Genomic DNA, 16,567 nt, shown 5'->3' with positions numbered 1-16,567 from the left:
TAAAGCACTACAACTCTTCCTCTTATCCTTCTAGGACTCCTACAACACAACCCGGAAACTTTTTCTTCAGCCCTTCTTTCTCTCTGTTGTTCAGACTGGATGATTTGTATTGATTATCTTTATTTTGTCATCTTCAATCTTCTATTGAGTCTATCCAGTAAGGTTTTTTTTAATTTCAGTTGGAGTATTTTTCAGTTCTAATATTTTCATTTAGTTCTCCTATCATCAGTTTCTCTACTGATAATTTCTATTTCAATGCTTATTTCAAGAGGGTGATTGCTCGTTTGAACTTTTCAATAATAGCTTCCATCAAGCCTATGAGGGCAGCTACTGATTGATTGTCTTTCTCCGTGAGAGCCATTTTCATGGTTTTCAGGTGCTGAGTAACTTGGGATTGAATCTTAGGCATCTGAATATTACATGATGAGACATGACCAAGTCCTGTGGAGAATGCTGGTATTTTTGTTTCAGCAAGTAATCAACCTATTTAGGCTCAGGCCCCAAGTCCTGTGGGTGTTGGTTCCAATGTCAGTTCAGTCTTCAAAGCTTTGGCAGTGCTATTTGGACCTGCCCCACGTGTAACCATCTTGTGGTCAGTCTGAGACCTGAGGAGGGGTCTGCCAGGCCAGTCTCAAGGGTGCTTGGTGGGCTAATTAGTATCAGCTCCACTGGGGGATGTTGTGAACAAGGGGAGCAGGTGGGGGAAAGCTGGGGAGTTACAGAATGTGTATAACATTATTCCATATTTGTGCAAAAAAAAAAAAGTGTGTATGTACCTCCAAGTGCCTGGAAAAAAGGTCTGGAAACACACCAAACTTAACACTGGTTTCCTCTAAGGAGGGGTGTAGAATTTTGGTGAGGGGGTGGTACTGAAAGGAACTTGCACTTTTTACCCTATAACTTCTCTTTGAGTTACTTTACCCATGCCCTATCACTTTTGTAATTTTCAAAACAATAAGAAGGTGTGAGGGAAAGACTGGGGAAAATGTGGCATTTAACGCAAAGTATATACACAGAACGTGTCTTTTCCTGGATGTATCTAACGTATCTTGTTGTTAAACATTTATCTAATGAAAAATTCATTCAGGGGTCAATGTGATCATCCACTTTCTTCAACCATTTATGTGCTAATCAGAATTATTTTCCACAAAACAGAAGTTTCAGCCTGTAACATTAATGAATTTTATTCACATTTTTCCAAGTAACTGCAATATTCAATACAAGCGAAAAGCAATACATAGTTCTTAGAAAACACAGCCCCAAATTCCCACTGCCTGAGCCTTGTGATGGTAAGTGCCCAGCCTTTGTTCTTCAGAATGTTAAAGTGAACGCAGTGCTCAAAATAAATATACAATAACAACACAGGGAGACCATTCTTAAATACAGTTTTGCTAATTATAAAAGAAATCCAAAAAGAGGCCTCTACTGTCTTCACTCAGGTGTCCTGACTTTCAAAATGGAAATAAATAATAGACGAGCAGCTTTCCCCCCTCTCACACTAGCAGGCTGGAAGGGAGCAAATCTGGGCCCAAGACCTAGACGTCACTCCTTGCACAGAATCTGGTATTAAGCACACACCTTACATTGAAGAGCTCCCTATTCATCCTACTGTACAAAATCCATTTCAAATACAAGGTCACACTTTCAGGATCACTTTTTAAATATTATTTAGCTGATCACAAGACTATAGTAAGAACCTTATGAGTCAGGCATTGACAGTTTGATCCCAAACCAACTACAGAATCAGACTGTGTAAATATTAGCACCATTTTGTATCTAGTCCAGTGAAATGTAAAACTATCCACTAAACTATTTTCTACTGAAGCAGTCAACAAGGAAAGTTGTTTTTACTTCTAACATATGCTTGGCCTCTCTCCCTCTTTGCCAATAATACGTTTGAACACTTTGATTATCAATTACTAACCTTCCATTGATAAAGTTTACGGCCAGCACAGCCTTAGAACTCAAAAGCCACCTTTTCTTTTGTGCAGTTTAGTTGGTTGAGTTTATGTGACCCAGTATACACACCTTTCAGGTTACTAGCAATTTACATTTGATGAATCAATGACAAAGCTCTTTCATAAGAAGCACCACAAATGTGTGCTTACTACCTTACAAGTTAATTCAGATAACCTATGCCCTATTTTACTTATAGTAAACTTGAAAAAATGTATATATGTGCTTGGAAATTTTCTGACAGTAGGGGAGTACAAGCATTTTGACACCTCCTAAATGAGAGTGATCTTTTAGGTTTTAAAAGAAAGAAAACGGACAGATTCCTATTTAGTTCTCACTCACCTTGGTCCAGTGGAGGTGTTCAGGTGCTACTCAATATTCTATTATTGCTTTTAATAAAAGTAACACAGAAAACATGTTTATGGCAAATTGTTTTAATTAAGAACTTAAAACCAAAATTTTAAAAAGAGAGTCCTATGTAGCAACTATTTTATTCTATATTTTAAATATCACTGGATTCTCAGTTTCAGACTTTTCAACATGATAGGTAATTTTAAACTACCTTGCCGTCTTATAAGTTGTCCAAAGAAATGGGAACATGATCACAACATCAGTTTCTAGAATGAGAAGGAAAAAGTAGGACATCAAATTGTTACAACTTAAAAAATTTTGTAGGCTTAAAAGATAATCTTTACCCCTAAAGAGAAAGAAAAGTAAAGAAACCCTAACCAACTAATGACTTGGACATAGGAAGGGGACTCACAAGTACTTCAAATTGACTCATTCATTGTTCATGCACATTAAAAGTACTTTAAAAATTTTGTTCATTTGTCCTCTACTTAAAAATGGGGAAAAATTGGCCAGTATTGCCCTCTAGGTTCTTCCAGATCTGCATCTGGAGTTTGCAGTAATAAGTAAGCACATTGAATATGAGTCTGTTTTCTAAAGGAGAGAGTGTGGCTTGCTCAGAGCCTCGAAGGGTCGGGTTTCTAAGACAGTCCATCCGTGTGCACCCGAGCTACTCCCCTCGGCCTCTTCCTAAGATTGTCAGCTGCAACGGGAATGGAACGCCAGAGCCGGTGGCTGAAACCGAACATGCAGGAAGTGATTTTCAAGAAACAGGTTCCACCATCACGACGCCACAGGAATTTCATCTTTAGGTACCTGCAATGTTTAAGGACTATAATAACAGCAAGATTCACCAGAATCACTAGAGAGGTCCTTTTGGACAACACACAGACCTTCTTCGTACTAAATATACATCGCAGTGACCAGGAGAGCTCACGATGTATTCACCTAAAAACAATGCAAATATTTTTAAAGTTTTTTTTTTTTTTTAAAAAGCTCATGATTCTTCAGTATGGGTTTGCAAAACTTAATACAGTTGTGTAAGATGATACTGTGTGAAGATTTTACATGGAATAAAACATTTGTCTTCTAAAAATTGACCATAATACTTCAAAGACCCAGAGTAAAAATGTCAAGGAAATGCTCAAACTCACAACAAACACCAGATTTTCATTCACACGCCTGCACGTGCTAAGTTGGCAAAGTACTTCCTTCTCTCCTATGAGGAGTTTACCATTCATCCTTCCTGCAGATTCCTGTCTCTCCTGGATGGAAAGCAGTGTTTCTCAAAATCACTTTCTACCACAAAAGCAAATGTACTAGAGAAAAGGAGCACTTCATTTACATACACCTCTGCCCACGCACACACCAGCATCCTCTCGCGTTAGGTTCTACACAAGACCTACCGGCTAGCAACCTAGGAGGAATGTATTTCAACCAAAACTCTGAACAATGTACGTCATCAAGGCTTTGTTACTGGTGAGTTCTATGGAGGAGAAAGTAGGGGTGGTCCACATCTCTAATGGGTATCTTAAAATCCGTCCCCATCCCCAGTGGGCAGGACGATTAAATTATAAATGTCATTGCCAAACTATCAGAAAGGAGGCAAAGTCCACAGTGGGTGTGTGTCAGAAGGCCAGACTGCAGCAAGTGAACGGTACCCCATTATGTGTTCTTAAAAAATCTCACAATCAAAAGTGACAGTCTTTGACTCAAAAGAAACCAGTACTACTTCTAAACACACTGCACTGGCACTTTGTTTACTGGAATGCACTTGAACTATTAAACTATTAATAAGTGCCTAGATGACAATTTAAAGAGAAAAGATGACCCTCACCCAGCCCAATAATTCTTAAATATCACAGCCCACACGAAGTGGTGCTGAACTGAAATGCAAAAGAAGGTTTAATTGTTAGGAACTACCAAAGCTCTACTTTCACTATACATGGAATCAGTACTAGCGTTGAAACTCACTTTTAATGTGATATTCTTTCACAAAGAAATCTACACATAAGGAAAATGAGTCTTCTGCCACAGCTGGTGTGACCTTACCAGCTATGGAATCTCCGAAGTCGTTCAGAACAGAGCAACACAGGCTCCACCTAAACTGAGGGAAGATACTGAAGTTAAGAATCTGTAAGCCATTTAAAGGCATTTGGTGTCAGTATCTTAGAAGATTAAGATGCTTGAAAACAAAACCCTTATAAGAATATCAAAGATTTAGGGAATTCTCATAAATAACCAAATGTCTATGGCTTTCAGCTGTCACCCTACTGCTGAGGTAGGTGACCAGGATTCATCGAAAGAGACAATCTTTTGGAAATTCCCTAAGAAAAATCTTGCATGATCAGCTGGTTTCTTAAACCTGTGTCCAGTTTCTTTTGATGGTTTTTGTTTTGTTTTTTCCTCTCTTTCATTTACACCTTTTAAAAGAGGTCGTCTGAGCAGCTGTCCCTGCGCTCAAGCCCTGGCGGAGTAGCATCTCATATACTCTGTCATCCACGGGTTCTCGGACGAGGCAGGCTTGACGCGCCTGGTTCTGTCCACGTCGGCGGAGTGCGCCCGCTGCCTCTGCGCCGCCAGCCGCCTCTTCTCCACCTGCCTCCTGCTCTTGGCTCGCAGCGCCGATTCATGGATCTAAGGGAGTCAGAATAAACGTACACTCACTCGGGTGGCTTTGGCGCTAGTTTTGCAGAACGTTTACGGTGAAGCTTCCCCCAGGTCACCTGGAGCAGGGCAGAGGCAAGCCAGACTCACCGTATTCGGGACTTCTGTGTACAAAGGCTTCTCCAGAAGGGCCACTGCCCTGGGTTCTGTCTTACCCATCGTCAGCAATAAAGAAACTAGGCAACAGAAAATGTCCACCGGACTAAATTTCAGATATAAATGGTAAGCAACTAATCTGCAGGTGCCTCGAGAAACTGGCTCCGGAATATTACTGGAACTGCTTAGCATTAAGCATGGATCAGTATGCCATTGAAGGAATTTCAATGTTTTACAGGGGCTTCCCTGGTGGCGCAGTGGTTAGGAATCCGCCTGCCAATGCAGGGGACACGGGTTCGAGCCCTGGTCTGGGAAGATCCCACGTGCCACGGAGCAGTGAAGCCCATGAGCCACAACTACTGAGCCTGCGCTCTAGAGCCCACGAGCCACAACTACTGAGCCCATGCACCGCAACTACTGACGCCCGCGTGCCTAGAGCCCGTGCTCCGCAACAAGAGAAGCCACCGCAATGAGAAGCCCGCGCTCGCCGCAACTGGAGAAAGCCCGCGCGCAGCAGCGAAGACCCAACGCAGCCAAAAAATAAATTTAAAATAAAATACTTAAAAAATAAATAACGTCTTACAGCAAAATACTAACAAATCTCAAAGGATTTTACCAGCTAAGACGTTTAATGAACCCTGTTCAACTTAATCCCACCGGGTTGCCAGAGGACAGCTCTGTTGTCTCAAATATCACTCCAAACAGCACCATCTGCTAGGGCTCAGAAGTCTGTTCGGGGAACACTGGATCCTGGTATTTAACCAGAACTCCAACAGCCTGAACTTTCTGCTTCTTTTCCTTCCCTCTTTGCTGTGGGCTGGAGTGACGGTGTTAGTGCTAACGAAGTCATTGCTTTGTGGTTCCACACGTGAGGCCCCCTCGTCTGCTGTGTCCTCAGGCCTTCGCACAGGGACACGCCAGGGCTGAGTCCGAGGAGAACCAGACCTCCGGGGGATGGATGAGCAGGGGAAACGCAATCACTCTAATTTAATCCAAAGAGAAAACGAGAGTCTGGATAGATGTCGGGAATGCAGGAGATGTGATCTAACAGACAGACAGTAACAAAGGGGTCAAGGGGACGGATACCAGTTATCAAGGCTGATGGAGCAGGAGCCTCTCAGGAGGCCAGAGGCAAATCCAGACGGGCAGCCGCCAGCCCTGACCGTGCCCCTCGGCTGCACCTCCTGGCCCCCCAAGGACTTGAGAACCCCGAGTCCTGGCACTTCACCTGGCTCGGCGTCGGTAAACCCTTCCAGGTACCAGCAAAACCCCTGACCTCCAGGCAGCTAACATCCTGCATCCTGTTTGCAAATCAGATGCCCAGTTCTAGGCTTTCCTTGGGCCACCTAAGACCTACCATGTCCCAAAGCATCACAGTGACCACAGGATATGACAGCCAATGACAGAAGCGAGGCCATCCCCCATCCTCCAGGGGGAAAGCAGAGAAGCCCGTTCACTGGCACCCACCTCATGCACTGAGGCAGAAGCACAGACGTTGTGAGTTTTTTGGCTTCCTGTATCCGTCTGTTTCTCTCCCCACCCATAAAGGGCAAACGGATGCTTATGTTCTTTAATTTTAGTTGATGACCTTTGAGGACTCTTGACCGCTCTCCTACTTCCTCTGGCAGGTAAGGCACTTGGTGGTTGTTGAGGTTCGGTACTGCTGGGTAATTTGTCAGGCTCTCTGGTCCTGATCTGTCGTTCAGGTTTTTCTTTTATGTCTTTCACTGGCAGTGCTTTTTGAAAAAGGAGATAAAATAAGATGAATGCTTTAAATTCCAGTTTACATATAATTATATATGATTTAAATATTTGGGATGAAAAATTCATAATGTTTAATGAAGTCAGTAAGTTTTTCACTTATAGCTCAATTCACAAGTTTCACTTAAAACGGAAGGACAAATACGTTAGTATAATAATTTTCAGTCTATCCCATTTTAACATCAACAATAAGTACACCAAGATTGAACCAAGCCTATTCAAAAGTAACAACTATCACTCGCATTCTGAGATTAAGCATCTGAATTAAATACTAAAAGCTAGAAAGCAACTCTGCCTAATGGCTTTCCCCATGATAAGTCCAATCATCTTATCGTCTTGCTTCAGGGGCAGATCTGGACCTGTGACAATCATTCAACAGCTGCAGAAGGTTAGTTTTCAAGTTACTCAACTGGAGTTCCAGGACTGCATTTCTTTGTGATGCTCCATGATTATGGAAAACGCTCCTCTCACTCTCCTGCTCCTTGTAAGAGCTGGCCAGTGGCCTCACCTTCAAAAGCCCTCCATCACAATAGGGAGGGTTTCCATAGCTACTCTCTCTCACACACACACACACACACACACACACACACACACACGCACGCACGCACAGCTGGGCGCCCCCAGTGTGAGGAGCTGGGAAGGGGGCTCTAGTTCTTGACGTGAACCAGGGCCCCTGGTCTACACAGTCCTAAATCTCTCAGCGGGGCTGGGGAAACTCCAGTGGGGAATAGACTGCCCGCCTGAGGTGAACTCAGACACTAAGAACTCACTCCAAAACGTAACTATTTCCCTTAATTACCCTTCATAACTTTCCATTCATTATTTTTATAAGCACTTTATGATCTTGTAAAGGTTGTATTCTTCGTGTAAACCCCTAGTGAGCCTGTGTTTCATCTCAGACTAAACTTATGTCCGAATAAGAGCTCCTTGTACATCCAGGCTCCACTTCACGGACCCCCTTGTTCACATCTGTGGGAAACCCCTCGCTTCCGAGGCTCCAGAATTTGGCTCTAGGTGATGATTTTCCAGGTTGTTATTCCCAAACCCCATCACTTTTACGACACACTCGGGTCCCTCACTCCTTTAGTGGATCCCTCCCTGCCGACATCCATGTCCCCGTGGAAGTAGAGGCCCTCACACAAAATGCACACGTGTGGACCCTGACAGATCACCGTCATTTCTGTCTTCAGCAATGACCCTGATCTACCAAACTGTTTCATTTATTACTAAGCATTTTAGGGAGCAGACAGCCTGCGTCCGACCCTGGGGCTCAGTGCTGCACACCCCCGTGCGCCATATCCATGAACCCAGCCCTGTGCTGCCTGGGGATGAGGTGAGGTGCCAGCCTTCCACTGTATCATGAGAACCCAAATCCACCCATCACTCACACACCCCTCTGAGTGATGTGTCCACACCTTGTCCTCTTCTCTTCCCTGGATGTAGGAAAAGAGGAAAGAGCCCATCAGGACCAAGACAACAGAGAGTAGAAGGGGGACCAAGGCTGGTCTAGTCACAACACTGAGAGAGAGGGGAACAACCTAAATCATCTTCATCGATTCATTTCCCTTCCTTCTCTTCCTCTAACCCACGTGGGGAGCCTGCCCAGAAAAGACAATAATGATTTGGTTCAAAGGACAAGGTAATGCCAGCCATGAAGAGGTTAGGAAAGTGAATTCCAGAAAGAGGGACTGGCTTGTTCAACGGCCTGGACAGAAGAAAGAATATATGTAGTTCAAAATGAAAGGCACACAGAGAGTCTAGGGATGAAGACACGGGGCGGGGGGTGGCGGGTAGCAGTGGGGAGAAAAGACTTTCTGTGCCAAACTCATAAGTTTTATTTTTTCCTGAAAGTGAATAAGAATCACTGAAGGATTTTAGGCTGAAAAATGATGTGGTCCTATTTGCATTTCGGGAATGAGGTCTCTAGCAACGAACGTGAAGGATGGGTTAGATCACAGAGGTGGGGACACAAAGGACAGCTAGGGAAAAACAGCAGCGTCCGGGGAGGGGAGGGGAACCCACAGTGATGGCAGCGGCGGAGCGGTGAGAAGGACCAGAAGAGCGCCCACCACACCTGGCCGGTGCGCAGGCTCACCCGGGCACCTGTGAACTGCGCACTGATGAGACCGCAGCGCGGAGAGCCCAGCGGCAGAGGGCGAGGTGGACAGGGCAGCGGGCGACGGACACCGCGAGGATGCTGGCAGGCAAACGGGAGTCTGCGTCCTCAGGGCTTGGGAGTGGCTAGTCACGCTGTCCTCCAGCCTAAGGCCGCCAAAGGATGGGGAAAGGGTGCTCGACGCCCCGGGTGTGAGATGCGCCTGGAGCCACCAAGAAGGCAGCAGCTGGACCCTTAATCCGGGGCCGAGAAGAGAACGTGGAATCGGAGGAGGTCATGAGCGGGCGGGTGGGGGCCGGGGCTCAGACGGAGAGCAGGTCCCCCAGCGGGACACGGAGTAGGTGGTGGGAGTGAGGGGAAAGGGGGCGGAGGGCGGCCCCGGGGAGGAGCCAGGGAGCCAGGGAGACGACAGCCAGCAAAGTCGAAAAGCTTCCAGGAGAGAAGGACTCTCAGAAAAGGAGAGAGCGGTGAACAGGGCCAAACACTGCAGAGAGGGCGGGAGGAGGCAGAAGAAAAGAGACGGCATTCTAGGCGCAGGGGCTTATGACGCAGCAACTACTGCGTAAAACGTGAGTGGCTGCAAGGGTGTACTGCACAGCACAGGGAATACAGCCGACACTTCGTAACAACTATAGACGCAGCGTAACCTTTAAAACTGTGAATCACTATGTTGTACACCTGAAACTTATATAATATTGTGAATCAACTATACCTCAACAACAAAAAAACAGGATGGTAACTTTTATGTTAGGTGTATTTTACCACAATTAAACATAAAGTATTCAATTTTTTTTTTTTTTAAGAAAGACTCAGCACTGGGCAGCCAGGCTGTCTCACCGGGGGATGGAGGGGAGCATGGGGGGAGGGGTGGGGAAGCGGGTCACAGCCGGCTGCGCAGTGAAGACTGGGGAGACCCCAATGCAGATAGTGGACCAACTCTCCTCGCCACGGAGCACTAAAAGGGCTGACACTATAAACAGCAGGGTCCACAAGCACCCAACACAAGAAACTAAAATCCTCTCCGGAGAGCCTAGGCCTCAGATTATTCCTACAGATAATCTTCCAAACACAACGATGAGTGTCCTGGGATGGTGACCAGGCACACAAGAGGCAAGAGAGTAAGGAAGGCCCAGCAGGAGCGAGAGACTTGGGATAATGGGATGATCACTGACCATAAAACAACCGTGTTCACGCTCTGTACTTAAAGAAAAAAATACAAGCTCAAAAATATCTGTAGCGGGAGACAAAAGATGGGAAACACAGAAGAGACAGAACTTATAACTATAAAACTAATATTTATAAAACTCTTGAAATAGTGCCTGGTACAAGATAAGCGTATACCCGTATATGTTTCAAAATCCTATTCAAAGTTTTAAATAAAGACATTTCCAGACAGACAAAACAGTGTCACCACCAGTTACTGTGAAAAATTCTAATACCCCCTTTCTCAGTAACTGAAAAATAAGCTCGGTCTTGATTTAGGCCTATGCTGTGCAATACAAAAGCCATTAACCACATGTGGCTATTACATATGTTTAAATTAATTAAAATTAAGTAAAAATAAATATTCAGCTCCTCAGTTACACCAATCAGAGTTCAAGTGCTCGATTCCCACATGCGGCTCATGGCTACCACGCTGGATGGTGCAGACAGAGAACCTGCCCCTCATGACAGAAAGTCTGATTGAACAGATTGATTTTTTAAACTATCTGAACAACAGAATTAACACATTTGATCCAATGGGTATACGCAGAACACTGCACACAACAACTGCAGAGAATATACAATCTTGTCAAGCACATGTGGAACATTTACAAAAATCTACTTATCCAAGCAAGGTCATAAAGCAAATCTTAATACATTTACAAAATTGAAATCATATAGAATGTATTCTCTGACTATCATGTAATTAAGCTAGATACAACAACAAAAATAAATTACTTCTTTAAATCTCCAGTTTTGAAATTTAAAAACTTTTTTTTAAATTGAAGTATAGTTGATTTACAATATTCTGTTAGTTTCAGGTGTACAGCAAAGTAATCCAGATATATATATATGACAAAATTCAAAAAAATATGTATACGAATACATTTTGAAAAATGTAATCGAAGAGTTGGAAGATGAGGTTGAGAACACTGCCCAGAAAAATAGAAGAAAAAGACAGATGGAATGGGAGCCGGGGTAGAAAATTACAGGATACATTTGTGAAGTCTGACATCCAACTAAGGAGTTCAAAAAGAAAGGAACAGAAAAAAAAAAAAAAAGAAAAGAAAAGAAATGAGAAAACAATTCAAGAAAACTTCCCAGAATTACAAAACATGAGTTTGACTGCAAGGACCTATGAAAGCACATTGGAGGAAAACAGGCCTGGATCGGGGAAACTTTTCAGAACACAGAGGACGAAGAGAAGACCTGAAAAGCTTCCCGAGGCGGGGAACGTGTTATCAACAAAAGATTAAGAGTCAGAACGACAAGGCAGTGTAATTAATGGCAACATCAGAAGTTCCAACACCGGACAGCAACGTCTCCAGATTTCTTAGAGACAATTACTTCTAACCTAGAATTTCCTGCCCAGCCACAAACGACTGAATAGTGAGGGTAGAATCTTTTGACATGCAAGGTCTCAGGAAGTTAAACCTCTCACACACCCTTTCTTGGGAAGGTACTAGAAGATAATTTTTGTCAGGAGAGGGTAAACCAAGAAAGAAGACATGTGAGAGCCACACAACAGAGGGTCCTACCCAAGAGAGAGGACAGGGAGTCCTTGCGGCGGTGGCCAAGGGCCGTCCCAAGATGCAACTAGGCCAGATGAAAGTAGGTCAGAGGCCCCGGGAGGGACGTCTTAAGATGGGGAGGGTGACAGTGAACCTGCTGTGTCCGTGGTGTTGCAAAAGAAAGAAAAGGGAATCACGGCAATAACAATATAGGGCAGCTGTGAGCCACCTTTCCACAGGCACTAACTGTGAATCTAACAAACTCTATGATGACGGTACTGAGAGGGTGGGGATAGGCCATGTGTATGGGTTAGGAGATCACTAAAAAGAATTAAAGCCAATAGATGGTGCTAAAAACTGAAAAAGATCAAGAAGTATCCATAAAAGCCATGTTACCTGGAGAAACAGAAATACACATCAAGGAAAACCAGAGGAGTGGGAAGTGGCCGCCTAGGGAACAGGCAGTTGGTGGGGAGGGGAGCTGCTATACTGTACTCAGCCATATAGAGCTGCACGATTCTGTGCGTACACATGGCTTCAGTAAAGACAAGGACTAAGCGCTTACGTTTTATAGAAACTCAAAAGCGTGCCCATCATTCCAGAAAGACCGTCCACTTAAGAACAAGGACTTTCAATCCTGCCGGACACAGGGATAGACAGGGGCTGTGACAGGCATGAGCAAACCAAAAGATCCTGGGATTGGGAGTCCTGGAAGCAGAAACATCCTTTCTTCTCCTGGATGCCTAAACCAGAAATATTAGCAGAGAAAAAGTAACTACTTAGCCACTGGGAGGATTTAGTGTCTCTGAGGAAATCAAAATAATCACGAACTCTTGCAAACACAGACCCCACCCATACTACAGTGCTGTCTAAAAACTGCATTTATATACGCATGGAAATAACTGACGCTCTTTTGCAAACAATGAAGGGGAAGAGGCGGGGAGAGAAAAGCCCATTCAGTCTGATAAAGTACATCTCATAACTGAGCTGGTAGATCAGTGCCCCCTTACCCTCTCCACCTTCTGTTATTCGAACTTCTAGCAAAGGTTCGGAACGGGTGGGAATTCACACGTAACATGAGGGTGGAGGGGCAGCTCTGCCACAGACGATGAACTGAGAGTAGCTGAAAACAGTGTAACAAGACTCAATTTCCTCTCCTCCTCAGCATCTCACAGAGAAGCTAGGATGAGAGTTTGACTGAGTATCACTTGCAATTTGGCAAACAAAATCACTGATCATTCATTCTGAGTTTCATCTATAAAACTGAGATAAAAGCTATGGTCCTATCTCTTAGAATTGTTTTGAATGTTGAATGAGAAAATACATATTCTAAGGTCAGTGCCTGGATGCATGACAAGCTCTCAGTGCCTTCTAGCTATTTTGCTCACCAGAGCCTCTTTCAAACTGAGCGACGCCGGGTGGTGCCTGGCCCACGTTAGAGTATCAGGAAGAAAGCGGGGGCTCCTCCAGGCTGTATCTGGGGCATCCATTCAGCCTGGCCCTTAGCACCAGTGACCAGCCAGCCCGCCTCACACGCCGAGAGTCCCCCCTGCTCCGCGCTCCTCCGGGCAGGAGAGAAGGCGCGGGGCTCCGGCAGCAACTGCAGATGCACCGCCCCCAAGAGCCATTTTCCAGCTGCCGCTCCTCCCGCTCAGAGCAGCAGCCGGAGGAGGGGAGGCGAGAAGCGGAGGGAACCCGGCACTTACAAGGATTACCTCCCACCAGCCGGGAGTTACGCAACAATCTGCGTAAACAAATGCAAAATACTCCTTAGGGACAGCGCGGCGAGGTCAGGGAGTTAACACAGAAAACAACGGCCCCATTCACAAGACAGAGCGCTTAGCTCAGTGGTTCCTAACCTCCGGCGGTCACCTTCGAGAATCTGATGAAAGCTGGGCGCCTCTCATAAACAAACGGGCGCTCGGAAATAAACAGATGGCAGTTCAGTGGTCCAGAGGCCACCAAGGCCACCGGATGAAGACCCGGGGACTTCGCCAGGAACACGTCAAAGGCGTTCACATTGGGCTCAACCCAGAGCCACCTCATTACGGAAATAAAGGGTGGGAGGGCGGAGGCGGGGCAGCCACCTTCCTTATTTTGTCAAGGGAGGCGCATTCTCCGCCTACCCAAAATACCTAGATTAAATAAAATTAAGGAAGCGCCTGCTCTGAGCGCTGCGACAAACAGCTGGGCGGTTCAGAGGCGACCCGAGAGCAAATCCAGTCCCGCGAGCGGGGCCCTCCCCGGCCAGGTACCTGGCAGCGCCGAGTCCTCCGCGTCCTCCGCGTCCCTGGCCTCCGCGTCCCCCGCGGCCTCCGCGCCCCGCTCCTCCTCCGGGGCCGCGCGCGCCCGCTGCTCCGGCTCCTCGCGCGCCGCTGGCTCCACGGGCGGCGGCGGCGAGGCCGGGGCGCACTGGGGCGCGGGGGCCCCGGCGCCCGAGGACGCCGACGACGCCGAGTCGTCCGAGGCGCAGGCCGGGCCCCAGTCGTCCCAGAGCCAGGGCGCGTGCGCCTGCTCCAGCAGCCGGCGGCCCAGGCGGTAGTGGAGCAGCGCGCGGTAGCACGGCCCGTACTCGTCCCAGCGCGGCTTCTGGTAGCGCTTCATGTACTCGCTCTTCACGCCGCTCCCCGGGGACATGGTGCCGCCCGCCGGCCCCGAGTGCCCGCCGTTCCGTGCCGCGCTGTCGCCTACGGAACCCGCGGCACGACACAGAGGCGCGCCCCGCCCCTCCACTCGCCCGGCCCGCCGCGACGTTTAAACCCGGAGCCCCGCCCGCACGGGGCGGGGCATGGGGCCTGTGGCCTGGAGCGCGGGCGGGGGCGGGGCGTGGGGGCGGGCACGGCGGGGGCGTGCCGGGGAGGTGGGCGGGGCGAGGGGCGGGGGGAGCGCGCGGCCTGCCCGGGGAGGGGGAGGGGAGGGGGAGGCGAAGTGGGGGAGGGGAGGGGGAGGGGCGGGGACCCGGGCGGGCGGCCCCGGCGGGGGTGGGGGCCGAGCGGCAGCGGCTGCGGGGCGTGGGGAGGGGGGGGTCAGCCGGGAGGGCGGCTCCGGAGCTCAGAAGCCAGAAGCCGCGGGAGCCCGCGGATGGGCGCTGGAGGAGGGAGGCGAAGGAGGCGTGGGCGCGGGGAGCGGGGCGGCCTCGGGGCCCCAGGAGAGCCCTTCGAGCGCGGCGTGCGGGTAGGAGGGTCGGACCCGCTTACCTTCTCCGTGCGCCCCCGGCCCCGCGGCGCTGGCCGGTCCTCTACGCGCGTGGCGCAGCAGCCCGGAGCCACCGGCTCTCCCCGCGCTTTCCTGCCGAGCAAGATGTCGCCGCCGGCGCGGCGGCCCGCGCTCCTGCAGCAGGCGGGAGGGCAAGGCGCCACCTCAGTCCCGGGAGCAGACGCCTCCCGCGCGCGCTCCCGGGCCCCGGGCCCCGGCCCCCGCCCCGCTCGGTGTGGGCGGCGGCTTCGGCGCTGCGCGCGGGGACGCGGGCGACTCGGCTGGCCCGGGCCCCCGCCGCCGCAGGATGCGTCCGGGAACGAAGCCGCCCCCCCAGCCCGCGACGTTCTGTGTTCTCTTCGCGACACCTGCGCCGGTCGCGCTTCCCAGAAACAACCCCAAGTCCGCACGTTGGCTCTTGCTTCCTTCTCTCTGTTCACAGCACCTGTTACTCTGGCTTTAACCCCTTTTCAACGCTTTGGTACAACTCCTTTCTCGTCTACACCCCGAACATTTTTGAAGCTATTGATTCAAACTGCCAAGCCACCCTCTCAGAGACTCGTTTGCACAGAAAACCTTGGCCGACTCAGTTGCGTTGTGCTAAGTATACAACGTTGCTCTGGTTGTTACAGTTTCCAACGTGGCCCCATGCAGATTCTTCCCCTTTATTAAAAGGAACCTGGATACATTAGTAACAAAAAGATCTGAAAGAAAAGAAGTTCGGGGAAATCAAAACATTAGCAGTTGAAAAAAAGGCCCGGGCCGCGATAAGTTACCCGGTTGTCGCTTCTATACTGGATTTCCACCGACTCACGGCTGTTTTCCATTCTGTCTCCTGTGTCTGCATCCTGCCCCGTCCCCCATCATAGACAAAAGATCCAGAGGTAGACGCGCGGCCCAAGCCTGTTCTGAGAACTTGAAGTCAGTTGTCCAGAAGTCATTAACACTAATTGTTAATGGCAGTTTTCTGGAGAGACACTTGTGACCTCCTACTGTTGACACCCCCATGGTGGCCCTGACTTCTCCCCTCCCTAACTTTACCTTCTGTAGCTTGAAATACCCCAGGAACCTTCTAATGTATCCCCCTTTTATTTAAACTGGTTTCCCATGGTTGCAAACAAAAGAACCTTAATAAATACATTAATAACGTGGGGGAAATGACGATGTGCAGTTACACGAAAAATTCAGAACACAATCTGTTTCAGTTAGCTTTGGTTGCATAATTAACCACCTGTTGTGGTTTAAAACAACTAAGGTGTATTATTTCTCACGATTCTATGGGTTAGCTGGGCAGTTCCTCTGCTGCTTTAGACTCATTTAAACAGTTGCGTTCAGCTGGAGGGAGAGCTGGGCTGGAAGGTTCAAGAAGGCCTCACTCACACACCTGGCACTGAGGCTGGCTGTGGGCTAGGCTGGCTGTGGGCTGGGCTGTCTTGATCTCCTCCTTGAGGTCTCATCCTCCAGGAGGTTAGCCTGGCTTCTTCACCTGGCCCTTTCTTCCAAAAGGTTAATAGCAGAAGTTGGAAGGCCTCTGAAGGTCATATACATCTCTTCGGCTGCATTCTAATGCTCAAATAAGTCACAAGGCTAGCCCAGATTCGGGGAGAGAGAAATTCCACCCCTCCACGGGAGTAGCAGCAGCAAACTTACATTGCAAAGGGGCATGCGTACTGGATGGAGGAATGTGCGGCTATATCTTACAGTCACAACCACA

At 48.2% G+C, this 16,567-nt stretch overlaps 1 protein-coding gene across 5 annotated transcripts; it reads right to left on the bottom strand.

The window, feature by feature from the left end:
• Window positions 1-1,168: 1,168 nt before the first annotated feature.
• Window positions 1,169-14,935, bottom strand: LOC118882835 (centriole, cilia and spindle associated protein). 5 transcript variants are annotated; one of them, XR_005016874.1, is made up of 5 exons: window positions 13,914-14,479; window positions 6,535-6,803; window positions 4,279-4,941; window positions 3,198-3,252; window positions 1,169-3,120 (listed from the first exon to the last, which is right to left on the bottom strand). XR_005016874.1 is itself a non-coding variant. In XM_036829194.1 (4 exons), the coding sequence occupies exons 2-4, from the start codon at window positions 14,293-14,295 to the stop codon at window positions 4,765-4,767; spliced, it is 828 nt and encodes a 275-aa protein (XP_036685089.1). In that variant the 5' UTR covers window positions 14,296-14,345; window positions 14,856-14,935; the 3' UTR covers window positions 1,169-4,764. The 5 variants fall into 5 exon arrangements, 1 of the variants encoding a protein (XP_036685089.1); XR_005016873.1 differs by having other exon boundaries at window positions 3,198-4,941; XR_005016872.1 differs by having other exon boundaries at window positions 1,169-3,252.
• Between the last annotated feature and the right edge of the window lie 1,632 nt (window positions 14,936-16,567).

Source organism: Balaenoptera musculus, chromosome 16 (assembly GCF_009873245.2).
Source record: "Balaenoptera musculus isolate JJ_BM4_2016_0621 chromosome 16, mBalMus1.pri.v3, whole genome shotgun sequence".
Lineage (NCBI taxonomy): Eukaryota > Metazoa > Chordata > Mammalia > Artiodactyla > Balaenopteridae > Balaenoptera > Balaenoptera musculus.
Note: the sequence above shows the minus strand (reverse complement) of the source record. Positions and strands in the feature narration are given on the sequence as shown.

Coding starts and splice junctions, on each gene's coding strand:
- LOC118882835 (XM_036829194.1), bottom strand. CDS start 14,295: ATGTCCCCGGGGAGCGGCGTGAAGAGCGAGTACATGAAGCGCTACCAG. Junction 6,804..13,913: donor GGAGGACTCGGCGCTGCCAG/GTACCTGGCCGG, acceptor TTTTTCAAAAAG/CACTGCCAGTGAAAGACATA. Junction 4,942..6,534: donor CTTCTGCCTCAGTGCATGAG/GTGGGTGCCAGT, acceptor TGACTCCCTTAG/ATCCATGAATCGGCGCTGCG.